A 27,752-nucleotide genomic window follows, 5' to 3' on the forward strand; every position below is an offset into this window, starting at 1 on the left:
AAAAACTTCAGCACCACAGGCTGTTCCATGCTCACACTAAAACTGTTGTCTGCCATCTTGATTAATGGCCTCTGGACTGGTCCATGACATGTGCGTTGATTATCAGTAATAGGACACAAAAGCCACTTACTATATATATTATACACACACATTTGCTTTTTTTTTTTTATTTAGATTGTCTGCATGCACCAAGACTCATCATAACCCCCAAGCCCCATACCCCCCCAATCACCCCCACACACACACACACATTCACTCCCCGAAGCACCAGGCACTTTAATACGATTAAAGTCGGTTGTTTTCCACCATGAAATAAGGCTGCACGTCTAAATGAATGCATTTTGTTTATTTTTTTTTCTCTCTCCAGAAAGAATTTCCTTTTTTTTTTTTTTTTTGAAGCGCAAAGGGAAAAGAAATGCAGCTGAGGCCATGCCCTTTGTGTTCTTTCTGCGTTCAGACTTTCACAAGATGCGGAAGAACATTCAGTCTTACAAAAGGTTCCTCTTTATTGTTTCGAAACGGACCATAAAAAGAGTTTACAGATAAATAACCAGATCTTCTGAATGCTTCGTCTATAGATTATAATTTGTCCATATTGCAAACCCACTCGTTTTTGGTATTAGTACAAAAGAAAAAAAAACAATTGCATTATCATTTACAAAGAATTTACAGTACTGGTTGGATGAGTAAAGTGTGGAATAGGTTGTTTTATTTCTAGGCTAATACAGTGGGGGCGTAATGTACATAGCAACTACGAGCTTGAAGGCTTTTCCATGAGGTAATTAACAATAAGTTACAAAATGCTATTCTTATGGGTTTTATGATTATTATTATTATCATCATCATTATTATCGGTCAACCCTTTTAAATTCTTTGCTCTGTTTTATCAAATCACAGAAAAAATCTTTAAATTCTACTACCAAAAACAAACATCAGCTTTGGATTGGATTTCAGTCACTGAGAAGAAGTCGTCATCCGGATGTCCCTAATGATGACATTTTCACATCTCGTTGCACTCGTGGTGGGACGCCGCCGAGCCTAGATTACTGTTTTGATGGATCCTAGTCACCACTCGTTTATGCACACACAATCGCACACACACACACACACACACTGGGCAAAATGTCAGACTAAACTGCAAAGTCAGTCAATCAGGATCATTCCAACATGCTGATGTCCCATGAAAGGAAGGGCTGCGTGTCTCTCTGATGATTCGAAGGCGTTAAGTGGACGGTCCCTTGACTGTGCCGGCTTCCTGGAGTCGTGGGGAAGTGTAAGCCGAGGCTGCCAGGCATGCTGCCATTTCACAGAAGCCAGGGAGGCCTGGAGGGCCTGCTTTTCCGGGATAGCCTGGTTGACCCGCTGCACCCTGTGGCCCTCTTTCTCCTGGCTTGCCATCACGTGCAATTCCATCCAAACCAGGAGGACCTGTTGGAGAACAGGACATTCAGTCGACTTAATATATAAACCTGAGCCTTGTTCTGAAAACAGCACTTTTTCATGCATTATGGAAATTTGGAATGATCTAATAGAAAGCATGCATATGTGACATAAAGGTGTTTGGCGGCTCCATTTCCCCCAGTAATGCTTAAAAAATGAATCTTTCTCCCTTCATAAAATGTACCTGGAAGGCCAGGTGGCCCTGCTGGACCAGGATGAGGGCGACCAGGGTCTCCTCTTTCTCCCTTTGCACCTATCTTTCCTAAAAGATACAGAACATACATGAGAATGAGAATGTGTTCCACCATGATCTCAGCATTGGGATGTCCTCCTTTATACATTTATAACAAACATACTATTCATTCAAATTCATTTTATTTGTATAGCAGCAAATAGTATGAGGTAAAAAAAACTTGAGAGGAAACACACTCATTGGGAACCCATGTAAAATTTCACTGAAGTAACAGTAGAATATTTTATTACTCGTTCGATGAACACTTGAGCACTTCAACTGCAGAATTTGTGGCATTTAGTCCTGCGCTACTGTAGCGGACTGTTTATATTTATTATAATCCGATTCCAATTTATGGTTCGCCAATTCATAAATCTTACAGTTGTTCCTCAACATGATTTCCAAAAGCTACTCACAACATTAGTCTTAAAAAAAGTCTTTACCTTTAAAGCCGGTGTTTCCAATTTGGCCTGCAGCTCCAATTATGCCAGGAATGCCTCGGGCACCAGTAATGCCATGGGCTCCCTGAGGACCTGGAGGTCCGGGAGGTCCTGGAGGGCCTGGGGGTCCCATTACTCCGGCTCCTCCTAACGCTCCCCTTTTAGCGCTCACTGCCAGAGCAGCTAACCTTTCTGGGAGGAATAACAGAGTGGACAGTGAGGTCAGTGGCTTATACATGCATTTAGTGCAACGACTTGCAGTATATAAAACTAACAAGCACTCCTGAGCAATAATTGCTGCGAAATCCATCACTGTATAATCCGTTTATCATCACTATCAAGATAATTATAGGTTTCTTGATAAATAACACTTGTGGACACCTAACCATAAGATCGGAAAGTGCTTTTCAAGCATTCTATTCCACATTTAATCCCATTTGCTCTTCTCATCACCTCCACTCTTCTGGAAAGATGTTCCTCTAGATTTGGGAGTGTGCTAGTGGAGATTTGGGCTCATTAATGCCCCGTCCACATTCGACCCCTGGTCTTTTGCCTTGCCTCTTTTCACAATACTGTGTAATAATAGTATATGTGATCTCTGTATAGTCACCTCATGGTCCTATGGTCTGATTTTAAGATTAGATTAGATTAGTTTAGATTGTCAAATTGCAGAACATGATCCAGAAATGGCGCCATCCTCTCTGGGAAAAAGCTTGTTTAAAATCTGCTAAGGCAAAGTGGAAAAGGTTTCTGGATCATGTTCACGCATACCTTCATCTTTGCATGCTAGAGATTTAGCCTGCATTTGCAGATGACATGGCAAAATGTGTTCACAGACAATGTGTTCTTGAGGTGTTAAAAAGCCCATGTGATGACTTTCATTACAGAATCATGACATAATTGATTCAATGATAACGACTTTCGCCATCTGGATTTCTCCAGATTCTTTTAAAGTTTTGATGATATTTTTTACTGTAAATGTTTGAGAAGTGAAGAAAAGAGTGCAGGCAGGGTGGAGTGGGTGGAGAAGAGTGATAGCAGGAGTGATTTGTGATAGAAAGTTTATAGGACTGTGGTGAGACCTGAGATGTTGTATGGTTTAATGACAGTGGCATTGAGTAAAAGACAGGAGGTGTAGCTGGAGGTAGAAGAGCTGAAGATGTTGAGATGTTTGTTGGGAGTGACGACGATGGACAGGATTAGAAATTAGTTAATTAGAGGAACAGCACATGTAGGACGTTTTGGAGACAAGGTGAGGGAGGTGAGATTGAGATGGTTTGGACATGTGCAGAGGAGGGACATGGGGTATATCAGTAGGAGGATGATGGAGAAAAAGCGGAAGACAAAAGAGGAGGTTTATGGATGTGGTGGAGGAAGACTTGGAGGTGGTTGGTTTGAAAGAAACAGATGTAGAGCACAGAGTAGTATGGAGACGGATGATCTGCTGTGGTGCCCTCTGAAGGGAGCAGCTGGAAGAAGAAGATTTACTGTAAATGATAAGCTTTTTAAACTGTTGGTTTTTTTTTTTTTTTGCAAATTTTTTTTTTTTTTTTTTTTTCACAGTCTTTTGTAGATTGGTGAAGCTCCACCCATTTTTTCTATCAAAGAGACTCTGCCCTGCTAGGATACAATTTTTAATTGTCCAAACTTTTTTGAGACTTGGTGCAGCCATCAAAGTCAAAATGAGCTTTTTTTTTATTTAATGTTTTTAACATTTGATTTGTTTTCTATGTTCTATTGGTAATAAAATATGGGTTAATGAGATTTGCAAATCATTGCATTCTGTTTTTACACTGCCAACTTCTTCAGAATTGGGGTAGTATATAAATATATATGGAGTATTAACAGCCGAAAGAGCATAATTCTCCAGAATCTAGTAGAACATCTTCCCAGAAGAGTGAAGGCTATTAAAAAAGCAAATTGGGCATAAATATAATCTTGTATTTTCTTTATTATTGTTTAAAAATAAATGCAAATTGGTTATTTTGGCCAATGCAGTAGTGTTAAGATAATGTTAAGCTGACCAGGTGTTACAGCACACACACTCTGCCAAAAGGTCTCAGTGGCCAAATCTAATCATCCTCACTGCAGGAAAGATGGCATCTTCTCCTTTTCACAAGCTGTTTGTTGTTCTGCCTCAAAATTGTGTGTGTGTGTGTGGGATGGCAAGCCAAAGGCAGGATTACTTTTGAAATGATAAGGGCTAACACAAGAGTTATCATGAGTCAGCCATGGTCATCTCGAACAAAATAGGACAAGCATACAAATGCTGGGTAAACTGAGAAGGAGGGAACAAGGGAGGAATGAAGCAGGGGGAAAAAGGCATCAAACCTAAATAAAGGCGGAAAAAAATAGCTGCGGTCGGCACTATTCATGCTGTTCGGCAGCCGAGATGTCCCTCGGGAGTGATGGGTTTTTCGCGTTAGTTTATTTCTATGGATACGAAGCATGGATTTAGCAACACACGTTCCAGCTGTTGTCTTTTATCCGTCCAGATCGCAGTGGTGTTACATGTGGCGTGTTTTTTTTTTTTTTTTTTTTAACTATGGTACTCACCCTGCAGCATCTTCAAGACCACTTCGATGATGTGCTGATCAGAGGTATCACGACCCTAGGAAGAGGAAGCGAGGTTAAGAGGGATATATGCAGAGCCTAAGTATAGTTAATGTAGGAAGTTGCTTGGGTCTGTCGAAATTTTCATGGAATTCAATGATGGCAATGAATGCAAAAGTCTGAATTATTGTTATTAAAAAAAATAAATGAAATTAACACACAGAGTATTAAATACATATGAAAATCATTTAAATTTTGTACATATGCCTTTATTCAGAGTGACTCATAACTAAGCAGTTGAGGTTTAAGGGCCTTGCTCAAGGGCCCATAGTGACAAAAAGGCAGTGCTGGAGCAGTGTGTCCAAATACTTTGGTTTGCATATTATAGCATATAATGGACTCTACAGTTTGAGTCCATATTGGTGTTAGAGATCAGGAATTAACACTGTGTATTGCGAAATACATCCGGCAGTCTGGGAAAGCATGCATGATGTTGCTTTGGCTGAAATCAGCTATTGTATTCTTTATAATGATATAAATAAATTTTTTTTTCATTGCTTTAGGTCAGGGGTTGAGGGCCAAATTGTTTATTAAGATTTACCATTTTTGGCTGAAGCTGTAGTAGTCAAGACAAGTCAAGTCAAGTCAAGTCAAGTTTATTTCTATAGCGCTTTACATAACAGACATTGTCTCAAAGCAGCTTTACAGAAATCAACAGTTAAGGTGAATGGTGTGTATTTATCCCTGATGAGCAGCCATGGTGACTGTGGCAAGGAAAAACTCCCTTAGATGTTATGAGGAAGAAACCTTGAGAGGAACCAGACTCAAAAGGGGAACCCATCCTCATTTTGTAGTAAACCTTACCTGCTGCAATTGCAGTCTGCCTTTTAATTTTTTGACAATTTGATAAGGATATATTTAGCATTCTAGGGTATATAAGGGTAATATTCAGCTCCATGTTTGGTGTCAAAATGCCAATGTATATTGTGCTCTTTTACCATAAAATACACACCGGTTTGTCTTCTCAAAGCACGGTTATTCTAACTGCAAATATATATATAGACACACAGTATATATAAGGAAATTGTATTTCTCATCATATTGTGATTGTGCAGTCCTATTTACTCGGGCTGAAATCAAATCTCTCTGCGATGCCAAATTACACTGTGATGGGTGACGGATACTCACAGCTGGTCCCTGTATTCCTGGCATACCCGGCGCACCTCTCACTCCATGGAGGCCTCGAGGTCCAGGAAGACCTGGAGGACCCTGGTCTCCCGGTTTTCCGGGATCGCCTGTAGGCCCGTTGTGTCCTTGATCACCCCTCACTCCTTGCTGTCAGCGAAAGAACAAGAGAAAGATTGCATGCAAGGAAAGATCTTCTAGATTGTTCTTGTCTATCTCTAGGGATTGATATCAGATCTATAGCATGAATCGCAAATCGAATTCTCGGATCTAAATTTTGTGCACTTGTAGCAACTGTCTCACGTAAATTGTCGAAAGAACCGAATATGGCAGAGGGGGGCGTGGTTTGTGACTTGAGGGCGAAGTCTTGGAAGGAGTCTCTGGTTTCAGTGCTTTATAGTAAGCTGTATTTGGTTAGCTAATTACCTTCAAGGCGGCGCAAAGAAGCAAGTAAGTGATGGATTGACTGTTTACAAGTGCTCTTACAAACTGTAACATAACAGTAGACATTATTATAGTAGAAGGCGAACAAACATTTGGGGATTAAAGTGGTAACAATGCGATCACATCGCTTCAGGGTTGATTATTTTCTTTATAACTGCATGTGTTGTATCCCCAAATCAATTTGCGCCAGCACTCATATATTGCTTTTAATGTAATTATGTACAATTACACAAGTACAATTTGCTTTGATGTTGCCCGTAATGTATTGTATCCTAAGTGCACTTGTCGTGGGAATTTATTGATTTGTGGTGCATGTACTTATAATTCGATTGAAACCTTTGATACAACTTTTTATATGGTTTTATACAACTCACTGTAGACATACACTATACGGCAAAAGTATTGGGACGCCTGACTTTTCCAGTCTTCAGATCCATGAAGATACTTTACAAGGGATCTCCTGCTATAAAGCTCTATAACCCTATCGAACACCTTTGGGGTGAATACGAATGCTGACACCCACAAATCTCAATAATCCAGTAGAACATTTACTCAATTTGAAAGCTCAATATTATATAATAAAAGCGTATATATAGTATCCGGGTTATTATAACCTCAAATCAAATGGGCTCTAACTTCGACGTAGGACATATGAATCTTATGATCAGGTGTCCACAAACTTTTGTCCAGATAAAGGACAAAAGTTTACTAAAGGATAAAAAGATTACTAAGATACTAAGAATCAAACTTAAAAATTACTTCTAAATGAATACAAAGGAAGTTAAAAGGTCATAAGTATTTACTGATGATTCTCAAGGTGCATTTTTGCTTACCTGTCCTTTAGGACCAGGTTCACCAGACAGACCCTGTTAAGAAAGGCGATCATTGGTGTATTACAAATTAATATATAAATGTCTTAATCTCAATTTAAAATCTATAGAATGCTTTATTACCTTTTCTCCTTTTTCTCCAGCCAGTCCCTCCACCCCTGGATCACCCTATATCACAAAAACAAAAAAACTGATGAATTCCATTCACTTTGTGTTGTAATGCATTTTACAACACAGGATTGTTATTACATGGCATAACCGGGATCATCTATTTATTTGAACATTTACTCACAAAGTCTCCCTTTGGTCCCACTTTGCCTTGGAATCCCTACAGAAAGAAGTACAGAAATGGACATCCATCACAAGCTGTAATGGCTCAGGGAGAAGCTTTTTATTGTGCACAATGTCTTTGTTTAACCGGATACCACTCTAAATAATCAGTGCCAATGCCCAATAGCTTGCATTAAATGGCCAGTATATTACAGATAAAAGGACAACAAGCATTAAAGTGTCCATAGGCAGATATTTCATCTTTGAGAAAGCAAATAATTTGACGAACCAGCACATAAATAACGCAGGAGCTAGGGAACCATTTTCTAGTGGAAGAAAAAATAGGCAGGGCACGGCTCTTTTTTTGAGTGCATGGGCTAATAGTGCCACTGCATGGCTATAACATTTAACTGCAACATCAGATTTTATTCAACCTCACTCGACTCACCTTATCGCCTTTGGTGCCAGTAAGGCCTTGAGGTCCTGGGACACCATTAGGTCCTCTTTCTCCTTTATTTCCCTTATAGAAAAAAAAAACAAGATAAAAAAAAAAACAATTGAGGTCTTTTTGCCAGGACCATGTTTAGTTAATATGTATATATACTGTATATACGAGATCGTATCAAAAGTTTCAAAGCTTATTTTGTAACATGCCAGCAGATGGCAGCACAAGGCTGCATGCAAAGTCACCAGGAGCACCGACCTCTATAAATTTGACCACGTGCGTTATCACTTTGAGCTCTTTTTACACTTGAGTTTCTCTCTGCAAACAACATGATTTTACATTGCACCCACCCTACTCGCTAGGTTTGGATTTTGCGCACTTTACCCTCTACCCTTAAATGAAGATCCAGCTCATAGGTAGCTGCCACTACTGAGATCCAGCGTGAATCCCAGACTCACTTCGAGGAAAAAAAATCCAGAAGTGGCAGGAACGCTGGCACTTAAAGGTGTGGATATGTAGATCCATAAAAAACTTTCATGTAAATAGAGCGAGTTTCGAATCTTTTTGATATCACCTAATATATGTATAAAATGTAAATACTCAGTAAATACTCACAGGCTTGCCAATAATTCCCTGAGGCCCAACAGGTCCTCTCTCACCCCTGTCACCCTGAGGAAGAAGATAAATTGTAGAATCAGACTGATTAGTATTTTTAGTACTATTTTGTCGGTCATCATTTCATTTTATTGAAACAGTATTTATGCTCGAGTCTGAACAGGTTGGAGATACTTGTAACCTTTGGCCCAGGAACTCCGACCATCCCAGCTTCACCTGGTGGCCCTGGTTCACCCTTGGAAAGAAATATATGGGTCAGGAGGAGAGAAATCAATAAGTGACAAATAGAATGATGAAGATAAACACAAATGTATACCTGAGGCCCTGGAGCTCCGGCCGTTCCCATTAAACCTCTAGGTCCTGCTTCACCCTAGAGATAAAAACAAAGTTCTCATTAGCAGTATGTGTAGAATAATTGTGGCTGAAATGCTCCAATGAACAAATTGAGTAGCAAAGTGTCACCTTAACCCCCGGACCGCCTTTGGTGCCAGGGCTTCCAGGCAAACCCTAAAAAAAAAATCATACAAAAAAGGAAAGGTCAGAGAGGTGAGAGCTGAGATTCAGTGAGGATTATACATGACGCAATTGCCTGAGAGAGAGAGAGAGAGAGAGAGAGAGAGAGAGAGAGAGAGAGAGAGAGAGAGTGATAACTTGTGCTTCGTCAGAAGGCTCCTCCATTACGCCTGGTGCTCAGCTCAGTGATGGTCTGGATAATACCCAGCATGCTCCATTACTCCCAGTCACAGGAAAAAAAGAGTCACTTTTGATGATGATGAATTGTTTGCCCAGAAAGAGAGAGAAAGCAATTTCAAGGTGGTATAAATTCGAAAGTAATCAGGCAACTGGGGTCAATCTGGATCAGTGTACAGAAAACAGGCCTTCACTTTAGCGTAATTATTTCCTTTTTTTTTTTTTTTTTGGCTTTTGTTATTGTTGCTAAGAGGGGAAGGAAAAAACACAATGACTTTGCGACGACGTGAGCTGAGTAAAAATTCCTGTCCTCGGGCATGTGCTGACCGATCCTGCCCCCGTCGCAGAGGAGTAAGTGTTGGAGGAGATGATGGTATGTGGACATAGAGCTGATTTATAACTCTGATGCACAATTGCAAATCTGCGTCACAACACGGAGACGTTTTTTATCCGTAAGCTGCATCGATTGTCCTCGGAGACTCGAATTTCGTATCTTTTTAGTGAATCTCGTATATCAAAATGAACGAATCTTTTTCGTGAGTCGTTTAGTTCATTTCGTTCCTTTAATCCTTTAAGCACCTTCATAGCGTCTAAGGGAGACACGTGAGAAAAGAACAAACGACTCGGACAAAAAGGGGTCGAGAGGTAAACTGCTCAATTCTGTTTCCTGTACATAACCTACAGAAATTTCATGATGCTTTTAAATAATGAATGAATCACTCTTTGAGACGAATCATTCTTCTGAGTCACATTAAAGACTTGTCATTTAGTTAATTTCATTCCGTTAATCCTTTAATCACCTACATAGCATATATGGGAGTCACTTAATAAAAAATAATAATAATAAATTATGCCTCTAATTCTAAGTCGGAGCAATAGAAGAAGTCAAAATATTTTGGAAATCAAATAGTAGCAATGTGAAAATAAAGTGGGAATATTTTGTGGAAAAAAAAATCACAGAATTGTGAGAAACTTTCACTGTTTTCTATACAATGGATGTGAATGATACTACTTTACTCTCATTAATTTTGACTTTTTATTCCAAAATATCACTCGTAAATCCCGTTTATCTCCTAATTCTAGATTTAAAATCTTTTTTTTAACATGAACACGAAAAAAAAAAATTGGGGTATAAAAAGACTTTTTGACAATCTACTTACTGCTGCCCCCTGGTGGCCAGGTGGACCAGGTCTTCCATTCTGGCCTTGAGCACCCTATGCAAGAAAACAAGCGTATTTTCATGAGAGAGTAGTTTTGATGATAATTGTTTAAGCATAACAAAAACTTTGCATTATTTATATCCATACCTTTATTCCTGGGATGCCAGGGTTACCATCTTTCCCATCAATCCCTGGGAGACCCTAAATAACAAAAAGGATTCTTTTTCAAAGAAATGCATTAGAAAATCCACCACAGGGTAGATTTCAGAAATGTCTCTTACATTTTCTCCCTTCTTCCCAACTGCTCCCTGTAGTCCTCTAATGCCTTGGTCACCCTATAAAAAAATGAGTAGTAATTAAAATGTTGAAATGTAAAACTTTTTGTCAGTTCAGATAAACGGTTCTTACCTTATCACCCTTCTCCCCAGCGTCCCCTGGAGGACCTCGAACTCCCTCTTTCCCCTGTATTAGAGAAAGTAGATTTTATGCTTTATGTGATTTGTGCAATTGAGAATTGAGAAAGAATTTAACAGCATTGAACTTACAGGGATTCCAGGGAGTCCAATGGGTCCAGTAATACCTTTGTAACCTTGAGGGCCCTGCGAGACATTATAAACAAGGTGATTTATGAAAGCATGGGACGAAATGCAACATGAATCTGTTGGATTTGAATTAAAACAGCTTTCCTCAGAGATGGCTTGGAAATTGAAGTGGTGTTTGTAATTGTAAAAGCAGTCTCAATGGACGTACTACGATTTTGGTAATACACAGTAGCATACTGTATTATGCTCGGTTGGTTTGCTGGTGGGGCATAAAATAGTCAGGGAGGATTTTATTAATATACTATATGGAAGATGACTAGCCTTTTCCAGCCATATGTTGTTCTCCACCAAAATTGTTAACACAAATTTGGAGATGCATAATGTTTTTTGAAATTTTCCCTTCACTTGAACTAGGAGACCTAAACCTGGTCCATGGCAATGTCTCTATACCCAAAAAAAGCACAATAAAGAAATGCTTTGCATTGGTTGGAGTGGAAAATCTATAGAGCGCTGACCTCAACCCATGCTAACTCATTATATTCATGTAGGTTAAATGGTGAAAGGAATCCTGATCCAACATGGCTACCATTCCATACTTCAACTCTCACAATGCATTTCCGTCTGGATTGCGGCTCATTAGAACCGACTTCACCATACACCAAGACAATAGCGAGTACGTCTAAGCGTACTCTCTTCTGGAGTGTTATCTATCACCTACCCAGTCACAGCAACTGGGTCGCAACAAAGAAATCTCAAAAGTATTTGAGCTGAATGTTTGGAGAAAGGAACTGTCCGGGTGCTGAAAGTGTGTAAAGCACATTGTTCAATGAAAATAAAGTCTGTACATTTATATATTTAAATAGTTAAAGGAAATCTTATTGTAACATGACCAAGATTGTTGCATGGAAACAGACGGTATAAAGTGTGTCTCAAAAAACATAAAAGACTAGGTGTTTCCATACTGTACATTCTTCTCCGATTTAATTTTCTTTATTTATACGATTCGTTGCTTTTCAGGTTCAACATTTTACATCAATGAAAAACAAGCTCCCACATAGCAGTGTGCTCATTATGCAGAAAAACCCAGTGTTTCACTTTAGCAGCAGTTGTAAGTGGTATATGACTCACCGTCTCTCCTTTGCGCCCAACCATGCCTGGATAGCCTCTCAGCCCCTGTGGACCCTGAAATACACAGCAAGGAACAACAACATGATTTTCATAGACTGCAAAATTCAATGTGTTTTTAATTTCTATATTACAATCGAACATAAAGGAATGCATTACCGGAGGGCCTGGTATTCCTTGCTCACCGGAGAGCCCCACGTCTCCCTTTGTGCCCTATGAAACAGATAGGAAAATGAATTACTTCCTGTATATGTGCCATGGTTTTTTAACTATTCTAGTTAGTAAAGCGATTGACAAATGAAATGTTCCTGGCCCCCACACATACAGAAAAAAATGAACAAGGGGAACGCTGCTTGATTAAAAACGATGTTTATTCTTCACTCAAAGCCCAAGCTTCATTTGCATTTAATTTGAGCTACAACGCTCTGGCGAACCCGACCCCTATCATTGTAATCTCTATATTGATTTGCTTATTAGTCATTGCTTTGCAGTGACACAAAAAAGAAAAAATACACAACAAATTGCTCATCTCCTTCCAGTTGCATGAATTTTCTCCCCCAAAAAATGGAAAGTCTGGATATTTTCATTTTAAGCTCGGTTTCAGATATGGCTATGTAGTGCAATGCGAGAGTAAAACCGGCGCGTCCCTTGAGGCGGCCCTGCTGTCTGCGGGGTGCTCATTAAATACGATTAATACGCTGGAGCTCCTCTTCCCTCCTGTAATACCTGACATCCTCCCATGCCTTTTTTCGACTGAGTCAGTCCTGACTGCTTACACTCCACACAGATTAATGCTGCCAGTGTGCCTCTGAGGGCTTCATTAGGCCTAATCCACTGAATGAATGAGTGGGTGTACGGTATTTTGTTAGAACCATTTGTTTGTTTGCTTGGAATGCAATCCATATATTATCTAAACGCAGACTCCTGGAATTCCTCTACAGGGCGGTTTAATTAAATTTGCCTGAAATATTCTGTTGAAGGAAATGCAAAGGTGTCTGATGTAAATGGATTCGGCTACACCTTTAACAAGCAATCCATCAAACAGACACCGATGTATTCAAAAGAGTGCATTTTAGCACTAGTCTGTAGTTTTGTAGGCCTGGTTTAGGCAAAAGACTAGTTCTAAATGTTGTATTAATATTTAAAAATAAAGCCCTATATTTTTAGAGGTGGTAGCTCATTTGCTAAGCCATTAGAAATCTGATCACAAGGTTGTGAGGTCAAATCTTAACACAACCAAGCTGGGGCCATGATCAAGGCCCTTATTTGCTCAGCTGTATCGGTTATTAGCTTATCGTAAATCGCTTTTGATAAGAGCATCTACCAAATTTCACAAATATAATTGTAGATGGGATGGATATTTTTGCTATGATTTGGCAACCCTAATCGTGTTTGGATGCATCTGTCAGTGCATGTCTGTGTTCAGTAGAGAAATAGATTTGTTTTTTTGCTTTCATTGCATCATCAAGCAAATTGCAAACTGTTTGTCTGTTCCTGCTTGACTGCCAATCCAATCAAGTTTACGAGGCTGCCAGGCTAAACATAATTACAGATAACATCGGTTTGATAAAGCGCTCTGAGTGAAAAGGCTGCGTGCTCTTTTTGTGTAAATCGTCATTATATGTCTATTATATTAACTACTTTGTTAGCCTTTAACATATGGTTACAGGAACTGCATGGCAGGTGGAGAAAACCTTTTAAATGGCGGACATTTTGAAATTTTTCTTCAACTGGAATATTTCACTTGGCTCTGAATCACCTGTGAAGTTTCTAAAAGTTTCGAAAAGTGGACTTGTGGGGGTACATATAATGATCCCATTCAGACCGAAGCACAGGAACGTTACAGACATTTGGACAGCCGGTATCTGATTACAAACTGAACTTTTCTGGCTTATGTCCACTTTGCTAAAGCATGCAGCTATCCAACAATCTGATCAAAGCGTAGCATTTGCTGAGCGAGGAATTCGTGGCATTTTAGTCACACTGCATTGACGTACACTTTATGGACCAAGGTATTGAAACACCTGAATATGTGATTCTTCCCAAAGTGTTACCACAAAGTTGGAGGCACACATTTGTATATGATTTCTCTGGATGATGTAGCATTCAATTATTAATTATTCAATTAGAATGGAAGATCTCCTGCTATAGAGCTCTGACCTTAACCATATTGAACACCTTTGGGATGAATTGTAATGTTTCACCCCAAACCTTCTCACCTCACCTTCATCTGTACCTGAATTTCCACACTGTAAAATATAGTGGAACATCTTCCCAGAAGAGTGGAGTATATAAAATAAAGACATTTATTACCATCTTTCCAATGTTCCCTGGAGCTCCCAGCATTCCAGCATGTCCTTTGTGACCCTAAATGAGCGAAGAAAAATCGAATCAATCAATCGATTTAAAGAAAACCTCATTATCCACATCATCATAGGCTAAAACAATTTTTAATGAAAGTGTGCACCCTGACTCACCTTCATGCCATGCAGGCCTTGAGGACCTTTTGGTCCAGGAGGACAGTTAGTTGGACACTATAAGAGAAATTCAGACATACAGGTTTACAAGTTGAGCATTAATTGCACCAATCATTTATACAAACAAGTATTTTTTTGTCCTTCATAAAATATAATCCAAGGGGTTGCTAATGAGTGCAGGCATTTGAATGCATCTGAGATCATTAAAAGACGTATAGCAGCCAGAATAGGATTACATTACAGCTCATGGTTACGTTCACTCACTCATTCATCGACATTTAATACATATCAGAGCTGTTACACAAACATATATGCTCTCCTGGATGGGAAGGATGCCATTATTTTCTGGAATATCACAGGCACCTGTGAGCTCATGTATGTGGAAAACAATAGACGGAGCTGAAAGCATTGTTGCTTTCATTCAAAATATCAAGCTAGTCATTTTCAGGTCTGTTCTGTGAAGCTGTTTTATATATGAGGGTTTTATTTTAGTGGAATTTAAAGCTGTACAAAAGTCACACAGGCATCAGTTTAATCAAATTCGGAAGAAACTTCAATCTCCTTCAATGCTTTCAAATAAATATAAAACAAGATTTATTACAAGATCCGATTCTGGAGTGTGTCATCGTCCTGGGATGAACAGCCACAGCAAAACCCGGCAGCATCCCAGTGAGAGCCGTGTCAGTATAATTGAATAGATACCCAGAAAACACTCATCTTCAACACTTGTTTGTTTGGCAGTTACGATTTTCCCAGTGTTCCGAAATACCATTTAATTTCATGCTTACTAACGCTTCATAAAGCTCTCAGAAGAATGTCAGAAGATTCGGCTATTCTTTCTATATAAAATGATGTTTTATATTAATGATATCTATTGATAATTTCAAGTTGTTGTGAGGTCATGTGATTTAAATCGAAACAAAGTCCGATTAGGTAAAGAAGCTTTTTGCTTGTAAATCCCAGCAATATTAGGAATCTGGATTCAGAGCTCAGGGTCAGCCTTGATATAACACCCCTTTAAAACACAAGGTAAAGGGCTTTGCTCAAAGACCCTTCCAGTTTCAGTAACCCTGAACCAGCTTTGCACTTAATCCCAGCTTTGCATTTTAATAAGTAAAGAATACTTGATTCTGATTGGGCAGAGGATGAGGATTAAAATTTTCTATAACAGCATCTAACATAATAAAGATGTCTGCTTATATTACATGTAGTTATCAATTATATAGTAACAACTATGAAATGTGTGGATGATTTTTATTTAATCGAAAACATTTAGCATCTTTGGACTGATTGTCATTGTCAGGACAAGAAAAAAAACGGAAGGCTTGTGAAGGTATGATTGTTTGTAGGTGGTATCATGTAACACTTTAAGATCACTAATAGATTAGAACTTGATCCTTCCCAAGATCCCACAGCCTTCCAATATGGCCGCCCTGCACTTCAACTCCCAAAACACGTTCTCATTCTGACTCTCCCTTTTATAACACACTATAACACACATTTAGACACACACACAGACTCACAAACATTCACACATATTAAAGGACCTTCATTCAGAAAAACCACACAGTTAAACACTTTCTTCACTGGTTTATGATCTCGGTTGCTCTAATCTACTCTGTCAACCGAGTAACTCTTGATTATCATTCTTCCCATGACAGATACGGTGAAGTGACGTGAGCATAAAATGCTGCTATAAAGTTCAAATTCATGTCATTAATTAGCAAATTACAGCTGCGGTATAAAAAAAATCAAATATCTGGATCTCTGTATGGTCTGAGCATCTCTACAGTTTGTTGGCCAAGATTTATATAGTGCCATATGAAATGTGTCAGTTGTAAAAACTCTATAGAATCATTCAAGACTCTCACAAAAGCACTATAAAAATACAGAATAAGTATTTGCTAGATAGATAGATATATCAGCCGGGTGGTTGTTTCAGCCAGTCACGTTCTTGACCTCCGTGCACCAGATTTCCTGCGAGGCGTCTGTTCCATTGTATTAATGTGCATTAATGAGCCTTATTCATTCTGTCTATTTTTATCATTGACCTTTCACCTGCTCTGTTTTAGCCCATGTTACTGACCTAACGTGCTTTGCTTGTTTTTCTGAACATCGTTGTTGAAAAAAAATCTAAAAGTGTAGGTAACAAAAGCATTTGTTGTAGGGGTTAGGCTTACCACATAGTGACATATAAATAAATGTAACCTATATACCCTTGGCACATAATTACGCTTTGTGATAAATTTGTACAGTCAGGAAAGCATTGGCAGTTTAGTTTATCTAGAATAATCTCACCTGGAAATCAGCACTGCCTTCTTCTAAACCCAAGAACTTCCCAGGTGGCCCCTGAGCGTGGTGGAGAGATAATGAAATTGTGAGAGAAGGAAAAAAGATTCATGGAACGAATAATAAAATAATAATGGTTGTTGGTACTGAGGCACACAATACATTTACAGAATGAAATAAATGTTACAATGGATATTTTGCAGACTTTCACACATCCAATTTCTATATCTGTCTATCCATCCATTCATCCATCCATCCATCCATCCATCCATCCATCCATCCATCCATCCATCCATCCATCCATCCATCTCTCCATTTATCCATCCAAGATCATCATGATGTGTTTCCACATATACCCTTGGGAATACTTGAATACACTAACAGCTTCGGTATATTCACTTTAATACATTTTAATTTGATCCAGATGAAAAACTTACAGGTTTCCCTGAAGGTCCTGGTAAACCTGGAGGTCCGGGAAGTCCAGTAGCCCCCTGTGAATGGGTAAGAATACAAAAGCCACAAGATATAACGTCAACAATATGCATCAAGTCGAGTTTATTGAGCCCTCGTATTCTGTTTGTCAATTTACAGTTTATTTTGTTCCTACTGAACTTGGACACATTATGATTTTGTGGTATTGTGCTTCATGTTGTTGTATTGCACTCTGCAAAACGACGAAGTAGCTGCAGAGGCCCGTTGTCCTTGAATTTGGATCAAGACGACAGCAGGATTCGTTATTAATAAGTGTGGATGTGAGGGGTTTATTCACAAAAGACTGGTTGTTTTTCAATACACATATAATGTGTAAAGAAATACACAAGAGCAACTGTTGGTCCGGTGACTGAAAATGTCCGTGGGGGTACGTGATCAGACTTCCAGGTCAGGTTCCCATAGACAGAGGAGTCACGGAAAATTAATAGGAACTTCCTCTGACTGATCTATACACCATTTCCCTACTGATAGAAGTGGCCTCTAAGATGGCTTAATCCATCCAATAGTCTGTTCATTTTATAGCTTTTCTCTCAGTTGTGCTGTTTCTTGTAGTGTATGTTCATATTAGCAGTTCTATCTATTTATATTTTAGCCATCATGTGTTGCCAAAGTCAAAGAAATCTGCGGATTTAGCAGTGTGGTCTCCTGTAGCCTACAATACAAGCAACAATTCTGTTGCTTTAACCAATCAGATTTTGATTTGGCCACACCAGGGCCATCTAGCAGGATCAGAGAGTGCACTAGTCAGAGCTCGCAAACCGCATCTGTAGCAAAGCATACATTCATGTGGATTTAATAGCTTTTTCCTCATTTTGAGAAGATGGAGAAGAAATGGATTTGCAAAAACACTAAGAAGGGCATTTTTACGCAGAAATTTGAAAGCTGAACATCATATGCAAAGGTCAGCAAAAACAGTTCACAGTAGTTGTTGAGCTTTTTCCTGAACAATTTACACTTTTGCGTTTTCTTACACTTTACATTTCCCAGGAAAATGCATGTAATGCATAGATAAAAATGCACAAAAATGCATGGTTTAATTTCGATGCTTCTGATAGAGATGATGTACACAGGCAGCTGTTGCTACAGTGAAAATAGACTTGTTGAATTGTGTTCATTCGGTTTCTTGCTTTATGGCATTTATTCTCCATGTATGAGATTCCTGTCTTTGATGCAGCGCTCTGTTATTTTGCGTTTCTCTTTAATAGTGATGGTTTTGTAGTTGTAGGGTTTTTAATGATGGTATTAAGAGGTGGAGTGATTCAGGCAGGACACCACTGGAGGCCTCGGTGTTGAAATACACAGCCTGTAACTGGCAAAATAGTGTTCAGTCCATTTTAGTCCTACTGTATAGAGCCTTGATGAAAAAAATGCTTTTTTTCCCCATTCATTTTTTCACCTGTCTGTAGGCTATCCAATGTTCATTATGTTTAATGAAAAGAATTGTACAAATCATAGATTATAGATAAATGTCATGTGACCAACTAAATGTGTTTCATATTTTTAAACCCTAGTCGATTCAGCCGTACAGTGACATATGATATCTGCTATTCAGTGGGATGTAAAAAAAAATTGACCAACCTTGGGTCCAGTGAGTCCAATTTCCCCAGGAAGCCCAATTGAACCTGCTGGTCCCTGAAGAACAAACAGACATGTCTGTGTGAGCAGTATTTGAACTTGACTAACCTCCACTGTTTACAACCACACATAGTGCCATTCACTTTTATCTTACACTGCTTACAATGTCCACTTTAGATTACCACAAGTCTGCTGGTGTATTAGTAATGTTCACACACACACACACACACACACACACACACACACACACACACACACACACACACACACACACTCAGTGCATCTTTTACACACAATATCTGTTTTTGTCCTTTAATGTAAATTACTTTATTATCCTTGCTGTAATAATACTTTTCTCTGGGATCTATCTATCTATCTATCTATCTATCTATCTATCTATCTATCTATCTATCTATCTATCTATCTATCTATCTATCTATCTGTCTGTCTGTCTGTCTGTCTGTCTGTCTGTCTGTCTGTCTGTCTGTCTGTCTGTTTCATATAAAACGTGTCAATTAAACCCAGCTAAGTAGCAACCTGATGATTTTCATAGAAACAGACTGCACTAGTTTATACTTACAGGAAGTCCAGGAAGTCCGGGTCCCTGCGGAAAAATAGAAAACAAGTAGAGAAATTGATAAAACAATTGTTAAAAAATGCCCAGATTTTTTGTAGATACCTAGATTTTGCTGTATGGATGCTCTTCTGATGAAAAATTGGATTATTGGCCTCAAACAATAAGACAAAAAACATCTTTCTAGAAGAATATATATATTTTTTTAAATGATCAGAAGATATCTATAGATACTGTACACAAAGGTAGTTATCCAAATTTAGACTTGAACTCACTGGCGTAATTATGAGAATTAAATTGGAATTTGGCGTAATTATGAGAATTAAATTGGAATTATGAGAATTGAATTGGAATTATGAGAATTGAATTGGAATAATTATGAGAATTAAATTAAAACTTTTTTACATTTTTAAAAAAGTTTAAACTTTTTTATGGCTACAATTATTCTTACACAAAAGCACAAAAAAAGTTACATTTTAGTAATTTATGAGATAATTTCCAAATAAGAGTTGAAGCTAGGTTTAAATAATTGGCCAAATTGGCCTGATAATGATGTTTATCTACTTAGATACAATTTTGATATTGATATTGTATTGGGAAACCTGACTTTTCCTGCCATATGAAAATTTACCTTTCACGTGAACAAGAAGGACCTGTTCCAGCATGATATTATGCAGTTCTATGAAAATATGGTTTGCATGGTTTGAAGTGGAGAATCTGAAGTGGCCTGCTATCGAGTTTTAAAACCCTATTGAACCTCTTCCAGGTGACTTGGAGTACTTGACTTTACTGATGCCTTTGTGGCTGAATGAGCACAAATCCCCACAGCTACACTATATTATAAGATCTAGTGGAACATCTTTACATAAGATTGGAGGTTCTAAATAAGTATTCAGGTCTCCAGAAACTTTTGTCAATACAGTGTGAGACTGAAATTTGGTGATATGAAATCTAACAGCATTACAGATTTTCTCAGTTGCTTTGGAGCATTTCTCGAATCATCCTTAATATTCGCAAACCAGTAAGTACATTCTCAAAATTAAATTTCACATTGAATTGATTGCCAAAGCCTGTACTGTTCTCAAAATCCTTACTTCATCTCTTAAAAGTAAGTATTTGCGTCAATGAACATCTCACTGCCATCAAAATAACAAGTCCTTTTGTCAAAAACAACATGACTAAACATTTTGACGAGCTTGTTTGACTAAACATTTTGGCAAACCTGATATAAACTACATTTTGGATTAGAATATTGAAAATTTCTACTGTATTAACTAATTAATTATTGGTTGGTCCGATGCCGTGCACTCGACTTCATTGGTGACATTTGCAATGAACCCTGACTTGTGCAATGAACCGATGCAATGAACCGATGCCCAGATGTTTCGGGTGTTAAAGCTATTCAGGTAAAACCAGTATGATATATTTTGATCAACATAAACAACTGATAATGTAGGAAACAGTAGACACTTGTACAGAATCAGTAAAATAAATGCACCAAAGCGTTCGCAATTTGATCTAAGCAATGAGAAAATGTTTTTATGATGTGCACAAGTGACTAAATGATGGAGGTTGAACAAGTAGTTTTGAGAATTTCATTTCTGATCTGAGAAACACTCCAAAGCGACTGGGAAAAACTACAACTGCAGAAATAAATGATAGAGATGCAAATAAAAATGTGTGATTTAGTTTAGAATTTATTATTATTATTATTATTATTATTATTATTATTATTATTATTATTAGATAACTTACAGAATTGCAGTGTGAAGATTAAAATGTGGACAAATTTCCAAACAAAGATATTTTGTCTACACTTTTTTGGGATAAAAATGCAAATTCCTATTCATATTACAGAACGCAAGTCAAAGGTAACACAATTACAGCCACAAAAAGATGCACAAGGAGGCAACTATGAAGGCTAATAATAAAAGAGCATCAATAAAACATTGGCTACTACACATAAATGCACTGTTGTTTTCCTTATTTTGTTCTTTTTTGCAGGTTTTACATCTTTTAAAATGATATAGATTCCTGAAAGTTATTCATATTTTACTTACAGGTGGTCCTGCTCGACCAGTAGGACCTTGTAGACCCTGTGGAAATAAACAAACGATGTTATTGTGATAAAAATCTAGTCTAAATATAAAGAAAATGCTCTAAAATTTGTTACACAATATATTTATAGTATGTACAAATGTAATATGATGTAACATAAAGGAATATTTAATTGCAATTCAATTCAGCGGGAAAGAATTATTATTATTATTATTTTAAATAATCCTCCTAGAGAAATAATGACTTTGGGGTGATTTCTTTTTATTTTTTAATTTTAATTTTTTTTTTTTTTTTTTACAAAATCTGAATAAAATCTTACTAACCTTAGGTCCAGGATTTCCAACAGGACCTCTTTCACCTTTTGGTCCAGTCAAACCCTGCAGAGGAAATATTTTTAATAAGCATCGGTTTGGTCATGATCTGTCTACATTCATCTCTATGACAGAACTTGATCTTTAGTTTAAATTGTTAATAATATAAAATAAAATAAACTCATGAACCAAACAGTGAAAATACAGGCCACATGGTATCGAGACTTTTTTGCTTCTTTAGGCACAATTTAGACTTTTGGAACGAGCATTCCAATGTGGATTATCTGAGCAAATCCTTGGATCTTTATTAAGCTGTACTTTGAATGTGTGCCAAAACATCTATGATGTGCTATCATTAAAGAAATTGGACACTAGACATCAAATTAAATGTCTATATAATGCTATCAGTGCAGCTATAATAGTATGTGGTCCCATATATTATAGGTGAGTTTATTAGTATATATTAGTTTGTATATATTAGTATAAGACTATAACTTTTATGATGTTTAAGACATACACATGTTCCTTCTGTTTCTATGTGACAAACTAGTTAAGAAGCAAAAACACACAAGAATTGGGCAGTACATGAGTGGAAGAAAGTTATTAAGAGAACAAATTGGAAATTTTTGTCTTTAACAGAAGAACTTATGTAGGAACTTCTGTCATCCTTCAACACCATGCAAATCCGCCTGGACTGCAGCTCGGTGGAACAACAAGACAATGAGCCAAAGCGTACGCCCAAGCGATGTTATTTAGAGACAAAACATTAGTCTGGAGTGATATCTAGCATGGAAAGGTCTGCCCAGTCACTGCACCTAAATCCTATTGAACTACACTGGGATTAACTGGATCAAAACACAAGAAGTTGCAAGAGGTAAAACAAGGCAAAAACATTTCAGCTGAATGTTGGACTCTGTTTTAATGGTTACTTTTTCAAGGGGAATTTTACATGCACTGTATTGTAAACTCAACAATTATTGGGAATTACTACTTTAAATGAATAATACAATAAAATGGTTTTCAAACATGTGTATGTCATTTATCGGTACAAACTCTGTTTTGAAATGTTACTCCGAACTTTTGAGCCACTCACAATTTCTTACAATCAGATCTTTCGAGTTACTCTCCGTCCGGTTCCAAATAAAAAGTCGCCAACTATCAAGGTCACGAGTATTCAAAGTTCCAGAGTTAGAGAAAAGTCTTTATACTGTTACATGGCCTAATTTGTTGCATAGAAACAAAAGGAACATGCGTCTCTTGAAAACTATAAAGGACTAGGTGTTTCCAAACTTTGACTGTATATATATATATATATATATATATATATATATATATATATATATATATATATATATAAAACTATATAAAGGTGCCTGGGGGAACCAATAAGGGTTTGTTCACAGCAATGCTACAGAAAACCATTTTAGGTTCCCCAAAGAACCTTATATGTGTGTTAACTAATCTGTTTTGCAATCAGTTTTGATCCAATCGTATTTAGTCCCGTTTAGTGAACTGCTTTATGAGATCATAAATGGTCAGCATTTTAGATTTTTAAATTCTTTTACAAAGAATGGAATGCAAAGGTTCCATGGATGAAGAATTTTCACAAAACCAAACACCTAGACAATCTTTATTTAGATTATATTTAACTATATATAACTATAAATATTTAAATGATGACCTACACCTGTATCTGTTATATCGTGTCACTGCAGTTCACCATCACAAGCCTGATCACCACCCAAAACTTAATCCAATGCTGTTTTCTTTCATTAAAACCCAAAGATAAAAATTTCATGAGACATGTGATCAGGCTTTCCCTGAGCTTCGGATAAACTCACATCAATTCCATCATCCCCAGGAGGACCGGCTGGACCCGGCTGGCCTGATTCTCCCTTCTGACCCTGCAAAGTGAATCACAGAGACAAAATTAAATCTATCGTGCAGAAATAACCTACAGTTTGAAAAGGTTGTATTAAGGACACTCTGAAAAAAAATATATATATATAAAGTCTATATAAAGTCTATATACAAAAAGACTTTTATCAAGAGCTGCCACAATGGGTCACAAGGACATTGCTCATTGGAAGTACTTACAGGAGGTCCAGGAGGCCCAGGAGGTCCTTTTTCACCCTAAAAAATGAAATGATAAAGTTGAGAAATATTGGATTGCATAGATAGATAAGTCATGCAGAAAAATATGATTTTCATTGAGTGGTGAGATGAATTGTGGTTATTAAAATGTCATACTACTAATCAGATCTAATCTGATTATGGATCATTATATTATAATTATAATTATTTTAGATTTAATATGTTGGTTTCATACATTTTTTTAATCATAATACAGACTACAGATAACAAGATTATTATTCTTTACTACATATAAAACTACTATAAATAAAACACTTACATATGGTAGGATACATACGTCTAGACTGCTGAATTTTCAAATCTGACCTAATTCCCTATAATATCTGTTCGAACAATAGTGCAATCTATAATCATTTACATTAATGTCAGTTACTGAGCTATTGAGGGTTAAGGGCCTTGCTCAAGGGCCCAGCAAACAACAACTTGATGGTGCTGAAATTCAACCTTCTGATCCATTTTAACATCTTATCCACTAGACACTAGACACTAGAAAGCTTGATTTTTATTCCAGGACATACATTTAATTGAAATTTTCCAGGACATATAGGGACTAATTAATTTGAAATTTTTTTGGAAGGAGCTTCCAGCTTTCATCAGCAACATTCAGGTAACTTTCAGAGCTAATGCTAAAAATTTAAGCAATTTTCAACAATAGGAATGTCTTAAAAACAATGGATTTTGTAGATATTAGGTAAATTGCAAATGTTTGCGCTACACCATCCAATCAGGGAAGTGTGTGTTTTATTCCTTACATAAATACTATCTAATAAAAAAAAATTGTTATAATAATACAATTAATATAAATGAAATTCTGTGTATGTACATAAATTAGTAAAGTAAGTAGTAAGTAAAGTATGTAAAGATACTCTATATATGTATAAATACACTCACACACACACACATACTTGTTTTTTTGTTGTTTATATAATATTTTGCACATTTTGTAGTGGTTACTTCGTAATTTAATTGTATTGAAGTTCTGCATGTTCTTTGGTGATAAAGTTTCTGTGTTTATAGTCTACTTGTTATGTTCAATATCAAATCGACTTTTAATTTTTATCCCCAAAGCAATGAAATTATAGTTATTATCCTCCAAACACTACACATTACACCGTTTTATGTGCTACATGACGACCCATAAAGCATGCCACAACTTATTTTATATATATATTCATTATTTATTTAATATATATGTATGCAGTTTAATTAAGCCTTTAACTAGGAGAACTCTAAGGACTAAAATACTGGATTTAACTGCACTTTTGTAGGTAATAATCATTAAAAAATCTCAGAATGTGAATGTAAAATAGTGCTCCATATCCATATTTTTTTATATAATTCTAGTTTTATTGTAAATTCTACATGATCATTTTAGTTCACCGCAATTCTATTCAACTTGATTCAATTGTCATTTCTCTAATATTCCTTCATTTTTATTTTTATTCTTTCATTTTAGAATTTAGATCCTTTCTTCTGATGACTATCATACTCTGCATGTATGTGAAATATAAAATTAGATTTTAAAGAAATTCGTATGAAATATAGATTAGGTCAGCCACGATACACTAACCCTGGAGGACAGAGACTTAAGGGCCTCGTTTAAGGGCCCAAGGGTGGCAGCTTGGCGATATTGGTTTGTCGAAACCCCAACCTTCTGAGCGTTAAACCAGAGCCTCAACCACTGAGCTAGAAATGCGTATTTTTTTTGACAAGGCTAAAATATTTCCGATTAAACCCATTTCAATTCCAAATCGTAACTACAGAATGTAGGAAACTTTAAGGACGAGGTGAATAATTATGCAACACCCTGGAGGGAAAAACTCCAATGTTAAGTTGTTAATTAAGGTTTAAATCCAACGCATAATACATGTCGTTGACACCATTAAACTGATTGTACTAATCCATTTTTGTTCCATTTGCCATTGTACGAAGTCTAATCTGAAATGAATTACAATACCCTGCGTTACGGTGTATACAGTTCACACGTGGGGCATGGATTTTAATAATATTAATAATTATCATCATGGATTCATTAGATCTTCCTTACTATACAGTACATCTGAGTAGATTCTTAAACCGAACACAATGGAATCTAACCACATTACGATCACACTGCAGATACCCATCAGCACTGGATCCTCTACATGCTAAAAGCCGATTATACAACGTCTGCCACTCTGTCTCAGCGCTATTAAATTACCCGGGGCCTCTCTCACAGGATGAGAGAACATTTACCCAGTCCTCCGCATTAACAGGAGGTTATTGTGTGACATCTTGTTTACATTTCATGCCCCCTCTATGGGTAAAACTTTGAAACTGCAAGAAAAAAAAATTGTGCACACAATGAACATCTTTGTACTGGATCTAGGGTTAGACTTGTGGCACCAGTTAGAGATCATGATACTCACATCGATGCCATCGGACCCGGGGGTTCCTGAAGGTCCAGGGGGACCGCGAGGGCCCTGAGATCCAGGTGGACCACTCTGAAATGCGATTTGAAGAAAGCGTAAAAATAGGGAGCATGAATACATCCTTATACAGTGTGTTGTGTCACTGTGTGAATGATAAAAAATTAATGATTTTTATGGAAAAAATTGAAATTAACCTAGGTCTAATATGACCTTTTTCGGTTTTGCATCTTTTGAGACTTTTTTGTTGTTTTGGTGTGACAAATGCTGGGAATTCGATTAAGATTCTCTGGATTGAGAAATCTTAAAGAAAATGCACAACGAGTAAGGAAAATGTGTCCTGGGTCTTTGCTTCCAGTCAAACAGAAATAAATGTGTGTTTTAGGGAAATACTTCAGGTTTTAAAAACCTTTTTGTCGTGCAGTGCGATTTCGGTTTTCGAAAATGTAGCATGGAAGTGTCAGGAGCTGCTGAGTGCACCTTGAATTGGGACCACTGCCTGAAAGGAGTCCTTGTACATGGTGTGTGCGTGTGTGTGTGTGTGTGTGTGTGTGTGTGTGTGTGTGTGTGTGTGTGTGTGTGTGTGTGTTTTCCTCACTCAAGCACCACATTCCTCTGTGTCCAGGCCCAAGTCTGACATTCTGATCATTATTTCTACACTGTCTCAGACAATATCTTGCTTTTATATCCAAAAAAGACCCATGAAGGTGCATCATCAACATCCAAACTTCAAATCGAGTCAGTTGTGAATTGTACAGAGTTGTTGATAGTCTTACAGCATGTCTATCTTGACATGGACATCTCAAAGATGAGATGATTTTCCCCCAAAATAAATAACTTTCCAGGATTTATCAAGACCCCTGTTTTTGCATCTCAGAGCCCCTAAAGAACAAATGCACTCACCACTTGAGCCAGAGCCAGACACAGCACCTGCAGGAGCACGGCAATTCTGAGGATGTTAAAGTCCCGAGCCATGATAAAGATCTCAGATCGTCTCAGAGGAGCCTCTCTCCTCCAGAAACACTAGGACTGCCGCTCCTTTCCTCTCCTCTCCTTTCCTCTCCTGGCTGCTCAGTCCAGAAGTAAAGTTCCAGGTGCATGAAAGATCTGTGTGTTTGTGTGTGTGTGTGTGTGTGTGCGTGAGTGTGTGTGTGTGTGTGTGTGTGAGAGTGAGTTGGGGGGATGTAAAAAAAAAAAAAAGAAGTGTACTGCCAGCCCCTGTGAGAAGTGAGAGCTCAGGGTCATCTTACTCAGCACAGAGGGCGGAGCTTCTGCCTCATTAGCATTCTAATGAATATGAAATAAGTTCGAGGGATCCAGGGAAGCTGGATGGACGTGTGTAAAAGAAGAGAACGTTTCTCTTCACCACCAAGCTGCAACTGTTGCAATATTGAGTGAGATGGAAGGTATTGGGAATCCAGACATATGTGGTTCTTCCCTAAA

General features: G+C 37.6%; 1 protein-coding gene across 1 annotated transcript; it reads right to left on the reverse strand.

The window, feature by feature from the left end:
• Nucleotides 1-481: 481 nt before the first annotated feature.
• On the reverse strand, nucleotides 482-27,475 carry col9a2 (procollagen, type IX, alpha 2). The gene is made up of 32 exons (XM_046843724.1): nucleotides 27,213-27,475; nucleotides 26,310-26,384; nucleotides 23,845-23,880; nucleotides 23,589-23,651; nucleotides 21,760-21,813; nucleotides 21,439-21,474; nucleotides 19,385-19,408; nucleotides 18,808-18,861; nucleotides 17,175-17,228; nucleotides 16,747-16,797; nucleotides 14,449-14,505; nucleotides 14,285-14,338; nucleotides 12,131-12,184; nucleotides 11,975-12,028; nucleotides 10,850-10,903; nucleotides 10,713-10,766; nucleotides 10,586-10,639; nucleotides 10,452-10,505; nucleotides 10,305-10,358; nucleotides 8,917-8,961; nucleotides 8,771-8,824; nucleotides 8,636-8,689; nucleotides 8,455-8,508; nucleotides 7,843-7,914; nucleotides 7,417-7,452; nucleotides 7,248-7,292; nucleotides 7,128-7,160; nucleotides 5,854-6,000; nucleotides 4,669-4,723; nucleotides 2,116-2,304; nucleotides 1,625-1,702; nucleotides 482-1,428 (listed from the first exon to the last, which is right to left on the reverse strand). The coding sequence occupies exons 1-32, from the start codon at nucleotides 27,282-27,284 to the stop codon at nucleotides 1,223-1,225; spliced, it is 2,076 nt and encodes a 691-aa protein (XP_046699680.1). The 5' UTR covers nucleotides 27,285-27,475; the 3' UTR covers nucleotides 482-1,222.
• Nucleotides 27,476-27,752: the final 277 nt, after the last annotated feature.

Source organism: Silurus meridionalis, chromosome 29 (genome assembly GCF_014805685.1).
Source record: "Silurus meridionalis isolate SWU-2019-XX chromosome 29, ASM1480568v1, whole genome shotgun sequence".
In the NCBI taxonomy this organism is placed as follows: Eukaryota; Metazoa; Chordata; class Actinopteri; order Siluriformes; family Siluridae; genus Silurus; species Silurus meridionalis.

Coding starts and splice junctions, on each gene's coding strand:
- col9a2 (XM_046843724.1), bottom strand. CDS start 27,284: ATGGCTCGGGACTTTAACATCCTCAGAATTGCCGTGCTCCTGCAGGTG. Junction 10,767..10,849: donor TTGGACTCCCTGGAATCCCT/GTAAGTTCAATG, acceptor TCTCTAATACAG/GGGAAAGAGGGAGTTCGAGG. Junction 8,509..8,635: donor TCGGAGTTCCTGGGCCAAAG/GTTACAAGTATC, acceptor CTTCTTCCTCAG/GGTGACAGGGGTGAGAGAGG.